The following is a 17,500-nucleotide window of genomic DNA, read 5'->3' as shown; positions in this document are numbered from 1 at the left end:
CCCGAAACACCGAAGCACCGCTGGAGTCGCCCGGCCCCCCCAGCCAGGATCCAGACCCCGAGCCGCTGTCCCGCCGGCGCCCCACATCCACATGAACGCCGGGACCTGATGCTCTGACGATGTGGAAACCTCCGTTGGCTACTTTATGTTCCTCAGCGTCCTGAAGGGGGGGTCCGCAAAACGCCCCCGGCCCTCCAGCGTCCCCGTTGGCGCGGGGCAGCCGATCAAAGGGGGGGGCCGTCCTGCTGCCGACGGGGCCTCCATCGGGGGCAAAGGGGGGGCCCGTCCTGCTGCCGACGGGGCCTCCATCGGGGGACTCCTCGTTCTCAGAGTCCGGGGTTCCTCCTTGGCTCTCCCCGGCAGGATGCGCCTGTCGGCTGGACGCCCGACCCAGGCCCAGGGCGAGGCCTCCCCCTCCCCCTCCCCGCCCGACGCCCGTCGCCTCCTCCGGACCGGATGACTCGGTAAAACCGTTCAGCCCGTCTGAAACCACGCAGCGACCCGACAGCTGCGCCGGAAGGAACGTCTCTGCCAAATCCAGAATAATGTCGGTGTTGCGCGGGGACGGCCTTACCGGGGAGTCGCTGTTTACACCCCTCCCGTTACCGGGCACACTAACGTGACCCTTCCCAGCTTCCGGGCCCCCGCTGACACCGGCTGTGAGCGCCGGACCGCGGTCCTTGAGAGCCGCTTTCTCACCTTTCCCTCCGCCCTCCCTCGTTTCCATGACGACTCAGTCCGCCAAGCGAGCCTCGGCCCCGGCCGTGAAATCCTTGTTGTTCTTGGGGAAAGAGGCTACCATGTTAGCCGGCTCGGAGCTAGCTGACTCTCTCCGGATATCGCATCTTCTTCTTCTTCTTCTATGAATCAATAATATTCACTTCGTGTCTCGAGATTATCGTTAAAATGTGCGGAAGATTAATTAAATCTCTCCGTGTTCGGCTGCAGCAGCGGCATCCCGACCACTGTCCAGCGCCATCTTGAAAATACCCCAACAATGACGTCATTCCCATCAACACCCGCTGTGTTTTGATTCGCTGCAGAGTTTAGTGACACCAAGTGGCCGCTCCGCGTCACTACAGCAGGGAAAGTATGAAAATACAGTACTCCAAAGGAAATTCACAAATACAAATTGACCAGTATTAATCTAGCCAATAATCAATAAATCAGTATTTATTGATTATTGGCTAGATGGTCAAAACATGAGGGAGTTTAGTCACGTTAAAGGTTTTTTTTCACAGAGTTTAAACTGTTGATCTTCATCAGTGCATTCTTATCAACATAATCTAAGTTCATATAAATCAATATATCTATTGATCACAGTCAGGTCAGTGTAGAGGAAAAAACACATGAGAAACTTTAAATCTATAGATGATTAGAATAGAAAGCCTTTATTGTCCTTGCGTAGTGGCTCCACAATGAGATTAGGAGATTAATGACGGAACAGTGAACATGTGGAAGTGACTAACGCTCACCCACACACCAGTGTGTGTGTGTGCGTGCGTCTTGTAACCCCACACCGTCTCCATGGCAACAAGGCGAGTGCTATGACATGTTACACAACATTTCGATCTATTTGTCTCATCAGTCTGAGCTACTCATGAACAAGCTGTGATGATAAACTGCGTTTCTTTGCCCCGTCACCAGGTGGCGCTGCTGTCTGTGAGGGACCTACAGACCTGTCACAGACTCATGGAAACTGCGTTTCTTTGTTCGGTGCTGCAATCATCAACTCAGACGACCTTCACACGTTTGGTCTCCTCCGTAGCCGAGCGCTGACGGCTGATCTGAGGTCAGATTCATAAAAAGAGGATCAACTGAACTCGTTAACTTATGCGTATTCATGTCTGTTCATTAAAATAGCATAGATATTTAAGCACTGATTCTTTTACGACAAAATAAACTTTATTGGTTTTATTAAATGACACTTTCTGTACAATTTGTTTCCTAACTCCTCATACGGAACCTCGACTTGTCCCTGAATGCCTCCTCATCGATCTCGTCCAATCAGAGGCCGGGCTGCGCTGCAGAGTAGAGGACCCCACCCGGGGTCAGCCCCATGGTGGTCCGGTACAGAACGGTACACTGAGGCCCCTCTTCAGGTGGACCGGGACGGTCAGAGGTCACCGGGTCATCACATCACACCTGGACGCAGACCCTGCGGTCGGAGGGGCGGAGTCCAGATTTGAACGGTTTTAGGTTTTGATGCGTTGATCAATAACTGTTACTGGTTTTTAAATCTCACCATGTCTGTTACAACCGAAACGAGGATCCCAATGATGAGATCAATGAGATCAACGCGACCAGATCTCTGCGGAGTCCCATCACCCAACAAATGTGTCCTGTGACGTCACCGATCACCAATAACAAACCCTGATCAGGTTTAAACTCCTTTAAACTTTGGGATCGGCAGCTGTTTGTGATGTTATCGTTAGCATCGTGCTAACAACGTCAAGCTCGGGTCGGGTCTCACGTGCGGGCGGCGCTCCGGTGAGCCGCTGGGTCACGTGGTTCAGCTGATAGTGCATGTGTGAAGCCGGTAACCGGTAACCGGTAACCGGTAACCACTTGCGACCACAACACACACACTGCAGCGACGACGCTAGCATCTAAAGCCCACAACGGTGTTTGCGTCATGACGTCACAGCCCAAAAAGGCCCAGCAGCGTGAGGGCCTCCGTCACATGCCTGACTAAAATAAAATACAATGACGTGAAATAACAAAATAAACCTTATTACATGATTACATTGCGATGAAGAGCGAGTCGGACAAAGAGAACGAAGAAGAAGAAGGTGATTTAAGGTGTGATGTAATTGTGCTACGACAACGAAGAAGAAGAAGGTTTGTGTTCTCTGGTGAGTCATAATTCTCACTGTCCTGACATCAAATGTTCCAACACTTCTGCATCAAGTCTCCCGTTGCCGTGGAAACGGTGAACGACGTCCAGGCTGTCCCAGTTCGATCATCAGACTCTGACCAGTTTGAGGAAGAGTGTCAAGTTGCTTTCAGCTGAATTAATGAAAAGAACATCTTATAAATGAACACTAATAGAATACTAATCAATAATAAAATAAATGCAATGTAAGGAAAAATTACAGAATAAATAAATGAAACATTAAAAATGAACTAATAATGCATCTATAGATAATGAACACCAGAAGATTAATCAGTTTTACCACGGCATTGAGATCCAAACAGATCACATGACTTCATTGATCTTCCTGATCGGGATAGATCACTTTCTGGACATGCTCAGGGATGTTCCTCCACTGACCCGACATTCAATGTTTGCATGCTAGTGTTCATTCATAGAAATACATCATTACATAATCCTTCCGAAGGACTATGATGATGATGATGATGATGATGATGATGATGGACTATCATTATGAACCGGCTGAATTCAGAGCTGCTCTGATTGGTCAGCTCACAGTCACTACTTTGAAGAGTTTTTCAGCTTCGCTAATAATAGTAATTAATAATGCTTTGGTTTATAGACACCCAAAGACGCTTTACATTGTGCATTATTCACTCGGTGCTGGGGGGTCGGTGGATGGACTCGTTGGTCGGTGGATGGACTCGGTGCTGGGGGGTCGGTGGATGGACTCGGTGCTGGGGGGTCGGTGGATGGACTCGGTGCTGGGGGGTCGGTGGATGGACTCGTTGGTCGGTGGATGGACTCGGTGCTGGGGGGTCGGTGGATGGACTCGGTGCTGGGGGGTCGGTGGATGGACTCGGTGCTGGGGGGTAGGTGGATGGACTCGGTGCTGGGGGGTCGGTGGATGGACTCGTTGGTCGGTGGATGGACTCGGTGCTGGGGGGTCGGTGGATGGACTCGGTGCTGGGGGGTCAGTGGATGGACTCGGTGCTGGGGGGTCGGTGGATGGACTCGGTGCTGGGGGGTAGGTGGATGGACTCGGTGCTGGGGGGTCGGTGGATGGACTCGTTGGTCGGTGGATGGACTCGGTGCTGGGGGGTCGGTGGATGGACTCGTTGGTCGGTGGATGGACTCGGTGCTGGGGGGTCGGTGGATGGACTCGTTGGTCGGTGGATGGACTCGGTGCTGGGGGGTCGGTGGATGGACTCGGTGCTGGGGGGTCGGTGGATGGACTCGGTGCTGGGGGGTCGGTGGATGGACTCGGTGCTGGGGGGTAGGTGGATGGACTCGGTGCTGGGGGGTCGGTGGATGGACTCGGTGCTGGGGGGTAGGTGGATGGACTCGGTGCTGGGGGGTCGGTGGATGGACTCGTTGGTCGGTGGATGGACTCGGTGCTGGGGGGTCGGTGGATGGACTCGGTGCTGGGGGGTCAGTGGATGGACTCGGTGCTGGGGGGTCGGTGGATGGACTCGGTGCTGGGGGGTAGGTGGATGGACTCGGTGCTGGGGGGTCGGTGGATGGACTCGTTGGTCGGTGGATGGACTCGGTGCTGGGGGGTCGGTGGATGGACTCGTTGGTCGGTGGATGGACTCGGTGCTGGGGGGTCGGTGGATGGACTCGGTGCTGGGGGGTCGGTGGATGGACTCGGTGCTGGGGGGTCGGTGGATGGACTCGTTGGTCGGTGGATGGACTCGGTGCTGGGGGGTCGGTGGATGGACTCGTTGGTCGGTGGATGGACTCGGTGCTGGGGGGTCGGTGGATGGACTCGTTGCTGGGGGTGGAGCGGACCTTCAGCTCATGGTAACACTGGACGAAGCTGTGATAGATGAAGGTGATCGGCAGGGCCAGCAGCACAATCCCGCTCACCACGCAGATGGCGCCGAGCATGCGGCCCGCCACCGTCACTGGATACATGTCTCCGTACCCCACCGTCGTCATGGAAATGATGACCCACCAGCAGGCGGCAGGGATGCTGGCATAGTCCTGGTTCCCGTTCTCCACGTCCAGGCCATGCTCCAGCAGCTGGGCCAACGCACTGAAAATCGCCATGGCGACGCAGATGAAGATCAGCAGCATCATCATCTCACGGTAGCAGCGCCGCAGCGTCAGGCCAAGCGTCTGCAGGCCCAGGAAGTGGCGTGCGAGTTTAATCACCCAGAAGATCCGCATGATGCGCAGGATTCGCAGCGTAACGCCGGCCCGCTGCAGCTGGGAGTTCTCTCCAGTCAGCATCGCCACGGCGACGGAGACGTAGTAAGGACTGATGGCCAGCAGGTCGATGATGTTCAGAGGACGACGGACAAACGCACATTTATCACGAGACACAAGGAAACGGACAACACACTCCGCTGTGAACCATCCGATACACACCGCCTCGATGATCCTGCACAGAGACAGCCAATCAGGAGAGAGGAGGGGGCCAAAGGGCCAATCAGAGAGAGGAGGGAGACAAAGGGCCAATCAGAGAGCACAGGGTTAACGTTCTACATCAGTCCCACCTGTGCTGGTCCAGGGTCTCGGCCGTCTTCCAGTCTGCTAAAGTACTGGTGCACAGCATCACCATGGAGACGACAACAAACAACATGGACACCGTGGCGAGGATCTGCGCCGCCAGCGAGGACGTGGGCTCCTCGAAGGTCCTCCTCATGCTCTCCAGCCAGCGGCTCCGGTACTCCTCGGGGTCCCGCGGCTCCTCCTCGGGGAGGAAGTGGACGAAGCGGCTGGACCGGCGCTCGTCGAGGCGCCGCTGGCAGCACGGCTGCAGGTCGGCGGCCTCCAGGCCCCAGTAGAGCATCTCGTTGTAGAAGGACAGCTCGCACATGCGCGGCGCCAGGCGCAGCGTCCCGTGCTGCACGTACAGCATGATGAAGCCGAAGGCCTCTGAGTGGCGGTCGAAGAAGAACTCGTTCCGGTCGCGGTCGTAGTCGTCGCAGAGCTCCAGCAGCTCGCTCTCCGACACGCAGCGGTGGAGGCGGCTGAGGCGGCTGAGGGGGAGGAGCTTCAGCAGCTCCGAGGAGAAGGAGAACCTGCGGCCGCCGACGTTCAGGGTGCAACGCCGGCTTCCAAACGTCATCTTCTGTTTGCTCAACATCGGAAGCAGCTCCCAGAACGCGAGACGTCTGTTAGAGAAGACTTTAAAAAAATGGAATTCTGCTTCAGAACAAAAAGTGATTCTCCACCATTTTGAGAAATCTGAAGCAGCTTCCGGATTTGAGCTGCATGTTTTCCGTTCTCATCTTTTTATGGTTTCTAAAGAGACTTCGTCCCTCTTCTCCTCAGCTGGACGGGTTTCCAGGCGTGGCCAGCCAGCGTGATCCCGCTTCACTGACCTGCTGACCCCTCCTTCGTTTCTTCAGCGACTGTCAAAAATATCTCCCGCTGAAAAACCCTCGGACTGACCTTTGACCGGATTATAACGGCCATCATGAAGATTCGCAGATGATGGAGGAGCAGCTACTCTCAGACTTCTGGTGAGTTGAATCTGAGGCTGAAGAGCCGACGCGCAGCCCCCTCCTCCTCCTCCTCCTCTTCCTCCTCCTCTTTCTGTCTGAGAGGAGGAGGAAGATCAAAGAGACGCTGCTCCGCCTTGTCTTCAAATCACTTGTCATTAACAACATTCCGTTCTACCTTACATCTAATCCACTTTGATGACGCCAGAGGCGGATTGTGGACGAACCATCATTCAGACTACTTTATTGGCGACATAGCGCCATCTGCTGGAGGACAGGAAGGAATGCACGGCCCCTATAATGCAAGGTGTCTGTCTGTCTGTACTTGAGCGTTGAACAGGGTTCTCTCCCACCAAGTCTCGCCCAAGATCTAATCACTGATTCCTAAATCTAATAAAGACTCGTTATTGATTGATAATGGGCGATTAATATGCTTATTGAATAACGACTATAAAATGATGGCTCTCGTGCTTTCCAGGAGAATTAAAGATGTTCTAGACGAGACACAGCCCGGCTTTATGAAGAACCGGCACATCTCTCAGAATACCAGGCTTGTTCTCGACATGTTAGACGACTCATTTATCCGCGTCTGTAAAGCCTTTGACTCAAATGAACATGAATGTATTTTTCTATCCCTTATAATAAACCTTGGCTTTGGTAGCTTGTTTTGTAACGCTGCTAAGGCTCTGCTTCTAGATCCAGGCTGAATCGCGGGATCCACCAGGGACATTCATGGAAGTCACCCCGACAATTCATCGAAAGGCTGTAAAAACAATTGTCATTTGTACTAAACTAAAGTTATTTACAATTGTATAATGTCAACGATACAAACACACTCTCTGGCACGTTCTGTTTTCTGAATAAAATAAATAATAATTATAAGGAATCATATGAAGCAAGGGTCGTGTCTCCCTTGGGCCGGACCCAAGCCCGGATAAAAGCAGAGTGTTGCGGCAGGAAAGGCATCCAGCATAAAACGTTGCCTGAATTAAGCATGTAATCGACTAATAGAAAGTTGATTTGATGTGGCGACCTCTGACAGAACAAGCCGAAAGAGGAAGAAGAAGAATCAGTTTTATTGGTATTGTTAAATGTCGATGATTTATGTACGAAGGACTTTCAACGGAAACAAGAAATGCTTTTTAGAAATGCTCCTCTTAGACAGGATGTTTGACTGTACTTGTACTGTAATACATGCTACTGTGTGACTGTACTTGTACTGTAATACATGCTACTGTGTGACTGTACTTGTACTGTAGTACATGCTACTGTGTGACTGTACTTGTACTGTAGTACATGCTACTGTTTACTGTACTTGTACTCTAACATTCTATCTAATAAATATATTCATCATCATCAAAGAGGATTCTGAACAGGCGCAACGCGGACAGCTCAGTGAAGCTGCTGGGTCCTTCCGGGGTCCTTCCGGGGTCCTACCGCAAGCGAGGCAGCTAGCATAGCCTGCTATAGCAGTCCGTGCGACACGGTGGCGCCGACAAGATGCATAAAAGACGAAGAAGAGAAGTTAGCAGTGAAACATTTAGCTTTTTATTGTCCCGGAAAGAAGCTCTGAGGGTGTTTGTGTGTGGAATAACAAATAGATCAAAAGGTAAGAGCGTTTAAGACCCGGAACCCAGCGCTGTTCGATGTTTGTTGTTTGATGTGTTGTTCTTTTGTTTGGTCTTAGTTGTTATCTTATCCTTCAGAACGTCGGACCCAAAAGGTTTTGTGAATTTTCCTTTGTGCTATTTTCGGACACAAACTATTTACAGCTCAGCGCGTTCATTTTCTGGTTGCATTTCACACACTCTCCCTGTCTTGATATGTAATGGTGATATGCTATGTGACCAGTAGGGGGCACTGCAGGATCACGGGGGGAGCACGAGAAAATGTTCATAGAGACGGCGACATTAAAGTTTGAGCGCGAGCTCATATGTTCATTAATAAGTCTCCTGATGATTTAAGATGAACAACACACTCCCAACTTTTGATTTAAATCAGGTTTCCCCATCTTTTATCACTCAGTAATTCATTTAATATCTCTGCGGTAGTTGTGTGTTTGTTTGTTGCGTTACTAGCTAGATCACACTAAACCAGCTACACAAAACACGCTGATGAAATGGAGTCAGCAGTTAAAGGGTGTTTCTATCAGAGGTTTGCACAAGATGGAAAAACAAATCGTGATATTCAGATCAATAGTTTTATGACTTTTATTGCATTTCAAACAAATCCTTTTTCTGTACAACAAACACGAAGCAGTAGCTGCATGCTAGCCACCTTTAGCTTGAAGACACCTCCCTCAGAGAAACAGAAAATTCCCTTTCATATAAAGATTCAAAAACAACGTTTCACAAATCAAACATTCACCTCGATGTTCCTGCTTCATACTCGCCATTTGTAGATGTATTTATAGATCTCAGCCAGAAACAGGAGGACAGTTGATTAAAGGGGCTTTAAACGGTGGCAGTGATGGAGGACGGAGACGGAAGGAGCGATGAAGGACGGAGACGGAAGGAGCGATTGAGGACGGAGACGGAAGCTCATTGCTGACATCACAAGTACGTCTTTTTAACAACTGATTGGTTCCTGGTTCGTGTGTTTTAGTATTCATAAGCACCTGTCAATCATCTCTTGAAGCTTCAAATCCTTCATCAATATCAAACATTTATTATTGATCATGATGTTTATATCGGTTTGTACTAATGTAGCTTTAAGGTGATCTAATTCAGTGACATCATCTTACACCTGTCGTCTACCTGTCCACTACCAGCAATTCATTTAGCTATTTCTTTTATTTTTGAGATCAGGAGTTTGGAATCACATTTCTGATTTGTGGAAATAACAGAGCAGCGTTGTGATTGGTCAATTCTCTGGTGAGAATACCTGCTCTTGTGGATTATTGGGAAAGCACACCAACAGTTACCTGTCCGGGCATCACACAGGTACATTATTACATCATCATCGCTAAGGCAAAAGGGCGGCGGGGGGCGGGGCCTGAGATGAGTGGAGGTGATTTCACCACGAGGAACAGAAAAGCAAACAAACATCAAACTAGAAAAAGAAAATTGTGATATTTGAAGACAAAATTGTAACATTAAAATCGAATACTTTGAGAAAAAGGCATGATTCTGAAAAAAATCCTATATCATGTCCAACATTTATAAAATGAAGTTCTGCTACATGTTAAAAGTTTTTAATATCACAGCACATAACATAATTATTTTTGTAGTTACTCTTTTGTAAATGCTAGCGTTGCTTTAAAGGTTTTTGGCTAAATACAATAAAATCCCTCCATCTTTCTCACTTGAAACATAACTTGGGAAATACTTGGACTGCTTTCTGGCTGACGGATCATATCTTGCGTTTAAAGGCAGCTTTAATTTTTTATTATTTCATTCATCATTAGTCTTTGAGCATCTACCTCACTGAGAGAATGGCAGCCTCTGATGACTTAGCACCTAGCGGTTAGCATCATGACGGAACGCTTTCAGGTTGGCCTCAAGGCCATCTGACACCTGTACCATGAGCCAATCAGACACCTGTACAGGCAGCGTGGGAACAAAACGTGTCGGGGCAACAGCGCCCTCCTGTGGACAAACACTGACGCTGCTGATGACATCATCACTAGTCCAGTATGACACGACGCCACTGTCAGCAGTCAGGTGTGTGTGAGCATCTTTAGGAGGCGTGTCTGAGCAGCAGTGTGGGGGTGGGGCTCCACTGGCATGGCGCATGATGGTGAGGAGTAGGGGCGCAGTCACAGGGGCAGGGGGGAGTGGTCTTACCTATGACCCCCCCTGGGTCCAGAGGGTACTCCAGGATGGAGGCTGGTGCCAGGTACTGGTAGTCGTACGGTGCCGCGTAGAACCAACCCGACTCGGGCCCCGACATCAGTGCGGCCCGGTGGGGCGTCCCATTGGGCAGGAAGGTCTGGATCTGACCAATCAGAGGCACGAGGGGGGGCCCTGTGGGTGTCGGCGTACGCAGCGCGATGGGCGGAGCCATGACGGGGCTGGGGCCTGTGAGGAAACAAGACGTCTGCCTATCAGAGAAAAGACTGAGGAGGACGTGGGATGATTGGTCGGGCTGGTCTGCGACTGAACGGAGCTGGTCTGTGATTGGTCGGTCTCACCTGATTTGGCGCCGGCGTCTCTGTACGTCCCGTTCAGGATGGCGAGCTCCATCAGCTGCATCTTCTTCAGACTGTCCTCTCCCTCCACCTGAGATACACGCTGGGGTCTGTCATCCAGGTACTGCTACACTGGTGTGTATTGTACTTAGTGTACTGTATTGTAGTACATTTGTACACAGCTGAACTCATTATGATCAGAATAACGCTTTGGTTTTATGTAGCGCTTTTCAAGACTCGGACGAATTCTGTTGTGCATTATTCATGGTGAAGCTACTGTTGTAGCCACAGCTGCCCCGGGGCAGATACAGCTGCCCCGGGGCAGATAGGATGCCAATTTAGATTCACCCGCTCACTTCACACAGGCAATGTGGGTGAAGTGTCTCGCCCATCACAACAACAGTGAACACGTGCCGGGAATCGAACTGCCAACCTCTCCATAGGACGACCCGCACAACCACCTGCGCTACTGTCGTTGATGTACTGTTACTTTTTAATTGTTTATATTAAACTACAAAGAAAAATCTAGATTTAAACTGGTATTTATATATTTAAAAAGTTATTTGTACACTGCAGTACAAAATGAGGTCTGACGGTAAATTTAAAAACCTGCCGTTATCAGGTGAGGCCAATAGTAGTAATAGGAGTAGTACTAGTAGTCGTAGTAGTACTGATACATAATTTTTGATCAATTCAAATATTTAATTGTATTCAACTTTAACTGTTAATGCTTCAAATTAAACAGGCAAACTGTAATCAGGCACATACACGCATCCCTAAATACTTCATACAAATACCGGTACTTCAATTATAAAAAGTACCACCACATGAGACGCACTTCCTGTTTGAAAACACGCCACACGCACAGTAGGTGATCAGTCATTCACTTCCTGTTTTCTCAACAAGCAGCAGAGTTTCCGCCTCCTCATTGGATGAAATTTCGGAAGTGAGCATGAAGGAAGTGAAGATCAGCAGACGCGCATCACTTCCTGTCTGGCAGACAGGCAGGCAGCTGTTAGCTTAGTATTGCTGCGGTGAGCTCCAGTCACTGAGCAGGTAGCCCTCAGCGCATCAGTGTAGCTCCGCCTCTAGCGTACGCAGGTGTGTAGCTGAGCTCGGCTGACTCACGGCAGGTACCAGCAGCCTGTTCAGCTCCTCCACCGCTCGCTGCAGTTTGATCTCGGCTCGGTTCTGAGAGTCCTCCACCGTGAGGAGGACGTGGAGGTCTTCGTTCAGGTGCTCCCAGTTGGGCCTCCCTCGATTCTGCTCCTCCTGGGCAGTAGGAACTAGTGAGGTACAGGTAGGAGGGCCGTGGTTCTGTGATGCTGTGTGTGTGTGTGTGTGTGCGCGTGTTACCTTCTTCCTGTCTCTCATGGAGCCCCGCCCTCTCACCATGATCTTACATCCTGTCTCCGCCTCCAGCTGTTTTGCCGTCAGGCCGCGAGGACCCAGAATCCTCCCCACAAAGTTAAACTGGCAAAGAGAGAGAGGTCCGGTTACCATAGCAACCAGCCAGACCGGTAGCCTAGCTGGATCAGGTCTAACACTGACGTCGGGGTGCTCCTTGGTCGGGACGAACAGTTTGTCCTGCAGCTGGACGTCGGGTCCCAGTGCGGCTGGCAGCTCGCTGACCCGCCCGGACCCGTTCCGGGTGTCGGTGTACATGTCCCGCCGGACCCGGAAGATCTCTGGAGCAACGCACGTTCATGCACAATAACACGTTACACGTTAGCGCTGCGGTGTCACCTCCACCTGGACACTAGGGGGTGCTGCTAGTGCTGGATGGATGAGCTGCACCAGAACTGTGTTGTTGCCAAGAAAATAAATTAACATGTCATCTGGTACACACTGGAGTACGTCTAGTACACACACAGCACTGGAGTACACACTGGAGTACACACTGGAGTACGTCTAGTACACACACTGTCATACATCTAGTACACACACACTGGAGTATACACTGGAGTACACACTGGAGTACATCTAGTACACACACACTGGGGTATACACTGGAGTACATCTAGTACACACACACTGGAGTACGACTAGTACACACTGGAGAACCGGTGTATCTTGTGTTAAACCGAGGCCCAGATACTTTGATCTGGCTTTGATGTCCCCCTCACGTCTGATTTACTGCCTGTCTGGGACGCCAGCCAAATGGAATCAGGGGTCCCAATAAATCGATTGTTCTTACACACACACACACACACACACACACACACACACACAGGGTTCACTTTGGCCTCTGAATGAATGGCTTGAACCAATGAGATGATGAATAGCTGCACTTAGTGAAATGAGAGAGACGTGGACGGAAATAAAAGAAGACCCAACGCCGCCCGGTGTGTTCAGGTGCTGCTGGGAAACCTCAGCGACCACGACAGTCACACAATGACCTCACCTGAACTGACCCGGGGTCGATGATGTCACCGACATCAAACTTGGGAAAGGTGGACTGTCTCTGTTAAGGTGGACTGCCTCTGTTAAGGTGGACTGTCCGCCTGTTAAGGTGGACTGTCCGCCTGTTAAGGTGGATTGTCCGCCTGTTAAGGTGGATTGTCTCTGTTAAGGTGGGCTGCCTCTATTAAGGTGGATTGTCTCTCCTAATATTTGATCATTCATCTTTCTACTCGGTTAAACATTGAGATTGAAAGTAATACAAGTATCATAGTAATACCTCATTGTTCTAACAGTACTGCAGTGAGTGAAGTCGTTCTGCTAAATATGTACTTCTACTCAAGTGAAGTATTTGAATACAAACTGACGGGTTCAGGGTCTCACCGTCTTCCAGCAGTCGGTCCAGGTGGAGGAAGACTCCGCCGAAGGTGGGCAGACTCTTCATCACCTTCCTGTCGTTCATGAGCTGCATCAGATAGTCTGGACCAGGTTTCCTTTCCTTCCCCTCCATGTCCCCCACCATGGTCCAGCACCGTCACAGTCTATGATCCGGATCACGAAGGACCTCCTCTGAGTCTAGATCCAGGACATGAATCCAGACCTGGTCTCAGAGCAGGTCCCAGAACTGCTTCTGTCTCCCTTGCTGCAATCCCACAACTTAAAAACTGTCCTCTGATCAGGAGGGGGAGCCGGTCCAGGTCAGGGGGGGAGCCGGTCCAGATCAGGGGGGGAGACGGTCCAGGTCGGGGGGGAGACAGTCCAGGTCAGGGGGGAGCCGGTCCAGATCAGAGCGGAGCCGGTCCTGGTCTGGCCCCCCCAGCAGCTCCTCCACACACAGACTGACGGAGAGGACTCGAACTCCGTCAAGCTCAACAGGAAGCACACGGCTTCCTGCATCGACTTTCACAATAAAAGCATGAAGAGGGACTCTGGCCACACCCTGAAGGTTCCGGTCTGACCAATCGACTATCCCATCGTACTGACGGATGATGATGTCACGGTGACTTTAACCTCAGGTAAATCAATGCAGTGATTTGTGATAGAATTGGTTCTAGGGCCTGTAAATTGTGATTGAATATCTCTTCTCTGATCGGTTATTGCCTATTCTTTCTGATCAGAGAGTTTGTGTTGTGGCCCCGCCTCCGCCCGTAGACTGTTGGGATGGGTTCAGACGAAGCGGTTAAGAAAATAAATGAATGATCTGTAGAATGAAGTAATTATTATTTCACTGACCTTAATAACTACAAGGTCAGGGGTAAATTCAGCCTTTCTGTGTTCTATTCTAGTCGTCAGTTTCTTTTTTACAATAGACTCAGTTGTTTAATTCTCATGGGCTGCCTCTGATTTTAATGGTTTTATTTTGAAATGATCATCGCCTGACTTCCTGTCTCAATTCTTGTGATTAGACAGAAACACACACACATAGTTCTACTTGCATTTTCTTTCTGATTGGTTGATTCGACCTTATTGGAACTGACTCATTGTCCAATCAGGGAGCAGCAGCTCGATTGATTGATTTCTGATTGGACGCCTTTAGATTCTGATCGCTCTTGTTGGTGAGCGTTGTGTTTTCACTGTTGCGTTTTGACGCCCGGTGTGACGTCACCGTCGGCGGTTTAGAACCGGGTCGAGCTCTGGGCCTCGGAAAGAGAGCGAGTCAGTGTCTGTCAGTGTCGCTCTGCCGCTGGCTGCAGCCAAATGTGTCAATAAAGCTGCGTTTGAATGTCCCTTTGAATACTTTCATGGATTGAATGGTTTTAATGGTCGTAACTTCTCTTTCATATGGTAATGAGTCCCCTCCTCCTCCTCCTCCTCCAGGGAGCCACAACGAAAGAAAGGAGGCTGAGGAGAGGAAGAATAAACTACTTCCTCTTCTACTTCCTCTTCTACTTCCTCACATTACTTCTTTCTTTTTTGTTCTTGTCTTCCTCACTTTCCTCCTCTTCTTCAGCCCCCTCTTCCTCCTCCTTGCTCAGGTGAAGATGTTTTTACTCCTCTTCTTCAGATAAGGTAAAGGGGGTGTGTTCAAACCTTTGGCTTTAGGGGGACAGGGCTGGACATTGTGAGGACATTTATGGACAGCTACCGTTGAACCTAAGCTAACAATGCTACGCAGGAAGGATGCAATGTGGGCGGGGTTAGAAATACGGCCCACTTGTCCTCCCTCTGCTCATATAAGGGGGTGGTTCTGTTTGGACCCGATCAGTCGGGTCTCTTACCTGCTGACAGGTAAAACGTGAAGCTGATACTACCTGTATACTCATTCTAAACACGGACTCTGTGTACTGTACTGCAGTATTTGTGCTTTAGCCCGGCTCAGAGTTGGCTCTCCTTGTGTGTGATGGATTGAGGAGGTCCTGGGAAAGGTCCTTCCTGGTCCTGGTCCTGGTCCAGGTCTGGATTGAGCCAGACAAATGAACCACAAATCAACAAGAAACAGGCTTTTATTCTGAAGGAGATTTAATTAAAGGAGTAGTTCATGTCCTGTCCTGTGAAGAAGCCCCTCCTCCTCCTCCTCTTCCTCTCTGCTCCTTTTGCTCCTCTGTTCTCAGATCGGTCAGATCTGAGGCCTGACCCAAATGTTCACACCCCCTTCTCCTCCGGTTTAGACTTTATACTTTATACCAACGTTAAACGTTGAGTTCTGTGGGTCAATGTCTGACCCCCCCCCCCCGCCGTCTTTGTCTCTGTTCTTGGCAGTCTCTCCGAGTCTTCTGACCGTCTTTCAGAAGTGAAGAATAGCAGATTGTCTTCATCACGGAGAACGCCTTGTTTCAGGAAGTCCCGGCGGCGAGGGGGGGGGGGGGGGGGTGAAGCAGAATGTCAAGACGGATGTCTTTGTGTCGGTGTTTTCAGTCCGGCGGCAGCTGATTCATATTCAAATGGTGCCTCTGAATGGACGTTCTCACTCGCACGCACACACGCACACACACGCACACACACGCACACACACACGCACACACACACACAATGATGTCATTGTGTGATGTCATCCTGGAGGAGGTTGGAGCTGTGAGACGCAGCGGTAGACCAACATTCAGACTGATCCAGAATGACTTTTATTTGACGTTGATGATGTCATACAACGTTCAGCTATATGTAAATGAGCCAAACATGATGATGTCACAAGACGTTTGTAACAAACGGAATCCGACTGTCGGCACTAAAACGACGAGTGAACCGTCGTTTGGTATTGATCTGTCTCTTTGCTTTGCTGCAGTCTACTGGGTTGCTACGGCAACACAATGAGACGCCGATTGGTCCAGCAGCTCTGGACCGCTGTGTTCTCATTGGTCGTTTTGTCCGACCGGGTGTTGACATCCGGTTCTTCAGAGGAACCGGGCGTCTTGGTTGACCTTCCTGGAGCGGAACCGAATCTCTGAGAGTTTGGAGTTGATGCCGGAGCCGATGACGCCTTTCTTGGCGAGAGGAAACCGAGCCAAGATGGCATCTGAGGAGAGAGGAAGACGAAGTGATGAAGAGTCCTCCAGACACGTGATGGTCGGGCTGAAGCGTCTGGACCTACTGAAGATGGCGCTGATCTTGTGCGGGTCCAGAGCGCTGCGCTGTGGTTGGAAGGCGGGCCTGCGGCTCCGCCCACCTCGCAGGTTACTGTTCATCAGGGTGTTCATATCAAACACACCCATGAGGAGTGTTCGTGCCATCGCCGTCGGAGACGGCGCCTGATTGGCTGCCTGCCAGGAGCGGACTTCACAGAGAACACCAGAACCCGGGTACACCTCCACCTGGCTCGGCTGGACCGGGGAACCCAAGCAGAGCGGATGTGAACGGTCTCAACCGGACCAAAGGGAGCAGGTTTATGTGTAAACGCATCAGATTAAACCAGATTCAGTTTAAACACATTCAGATTAAACCAGATTCAGTTTAAACGCATCAGATTAAACCAGATTCAGTTTAAACGCATCAGATTAAACCAGATTCAGTTTAAACGCATCAGATTAAACCAGATTCAGTTTAAACGCATCAGATTAAACCAGATTCAGTTTAAACGCATCAGATTAAACCAGATTCAGTTTAAACGCATCAGATTAAACCAGATTCAGTTTAAACGCATCAGATTAAACCAGATTCAGTTTAAACGCATCAGATTAAACCAGATTCAGTTTAAACGCATCAGATTAAACCAGATTCAGTTTAAACTCCACCACATTAAACCAGATTCAGTTTAAACACACCAGATTAAACCAGATTCAGTTTAAACGCATCAGATAAAACCAGATTCCGTTTAAACTCCATCACATTAAACCAGATTCAGTTTAAACACATCAGATAAAACCAGATTCAGTTTAAACCGCATCACGTTAAACCAGATTCAGTTTAAACCGCATCACGTTAAACCAGATTCAGTTTAAACCGCATCACATTAAACCAGATTCAGTTTAAACACATCAGATTAAACCAGATTCAGTTTAAACTCCATCACATTAAACCAGATTCAGTTTAAACACACCAGATTAAACCAGATTCAGTTTAAACGCATCAGATAAAACCAGATTCCGTTTAAACTCCATCACATTAAACCAGATTCAGTTTAAACACATCAGATAAAACCAGATTCAGTTTAAACCGCATCACGTTAAACCAGATTCAGTTTAAACCGCATCACGTTAAACCAGATTCAGT

The 17,500-nt window shown here is 49.7% G+C and overlaps 4 protein-coding genes and 1 long non-coding RNA gene across 5 annotated transcripts in view; all 5 read right to left on the bottom strand.

Moving 5' to 3' along the window:
• The window catches only part of tbc1d12a (TBC1 domain family, member 12a), a 9,591-nt gene extending 8,864 nt beyond the window's left edge, over positions 1 to 727 (bottom strand). Inside the window, exon 1 of the mRNA XM_068740975.1 lies at positions 1 to 727. This exon is cut by the window's left edge and continues 418 nt beyond it. Within this exon, the coding sequence (XP_068597076.1) occupies positions 1 to 727 (727 nt within the window).
• A 654-nt stretch (positions 728 to 1,381) lies between these two features.
• On the bottom strand, positions 1,382 to 2,634 carry LOC137896165 (uncharacterized). The gene is made up of 3 exons (XR_011105569.1): positions 2,246 to 2,634; positions 1,967 to 2,158; positions 1,382 to 1,787 (listed from the first exon to the last, which is right to left on the bottom strand). It is a non-coding gene; the product is annotated as an uncharacterized lncRNA (long non-coding RNA).
• A 7-nt stretch (positions 2,635 to 2,641) lies between these two features.
• On the bottom strand, positions 2,642 to 5,969 carry kcng3 (potassium voltage-gated channel, subfamily G, member 3). Its single transcript, XM_068740974.1, has 3 exons — positions 5,377 to 5,969; positions 4,597 to 5,261; positions 2,642 to 2,691 (listed from the first exon to the last, which is right to left on the bottom strand). Exons 1-3 carry the CDS (start codon positions 5,967 to 5,969, stop codon positions 2,642 to 2,644), a joined length of 1,308 nt encoding a protein of 435 aa, XP_068597075.1.
• Positions 5,970 to 10,005: 4,036 nt separating this feature from the next.
• LOC137895642 (protein quaking-B) lies at positions 10,006 to 13,379 on the bottom strand. The gene is made up of 6 exons (XM_068741133.1): positions 13,241 to 13,379; positions 12,008 to 12,144; positions 11,813 to 11,929; positions 11,585 to 11,728; positions 10,460 to 10,547; positions 10,006 to 10,424 (listed from the first exon to the last, which is right to left on the bottom strand). The coding sequence occupies exons 1-6, from the start codon at positions 13,377 to 13,379 to the stop codon at positions 10,006 to 10,008; spliced, it is 1,044 nt and encodes a 347-aa protein (XP_068597234.1).
• A 2,513-nt stretch (positions 13,380 to 15,892) lies between these two features.
• The window catches only part of LOC137895951 (uncharacterized), a 3,911-nt gene continuing 2,303 nt past the window's right edge, over positions 15,893 to 17,500 (bottom strand). Inside the window, exons 4-5 of the mRNA XM_068741480.1 lie at positions 16,383 to 16,611; positions 15,893 to 16,307 (exon numbers count right to left, since the gene is read on the bottom strand). Coding sequence (XP_068597581.1) covers positions 16,186 to 16,307; positions 16,383 to 16,611 — 351 coding nt within the window. The 3' untranslated portion in view covers positions 15,893 to 16,185. The remainder of the gene's footprint in view (positions 16,308 to 16,382; positions 16,612 to 17,500) is intronic.

The sequence above is a fragment of the Brachionichthys hirsutus genome, chromosome 7, assembly GCF_040956055.1.
Source record: "Brachionichthys hirsutus isolate HB-005 chromosome 7, CSIRO-AGI_Bhir_v1, whole genome shotgun sequence".
NCBI classification, from domain to species: Eukaryota; Metazoa; Chordata; class Actinopteri; order Lophiiformes; family Brachionichthyidae; genus Brachionichthys; species Brachionichthys hirsutus.
The sequence above is the reverse complement of the archived record's forward strand: the minus strand, read 5'-3'. Positions and strand labels throughout refer to the sequence as shown.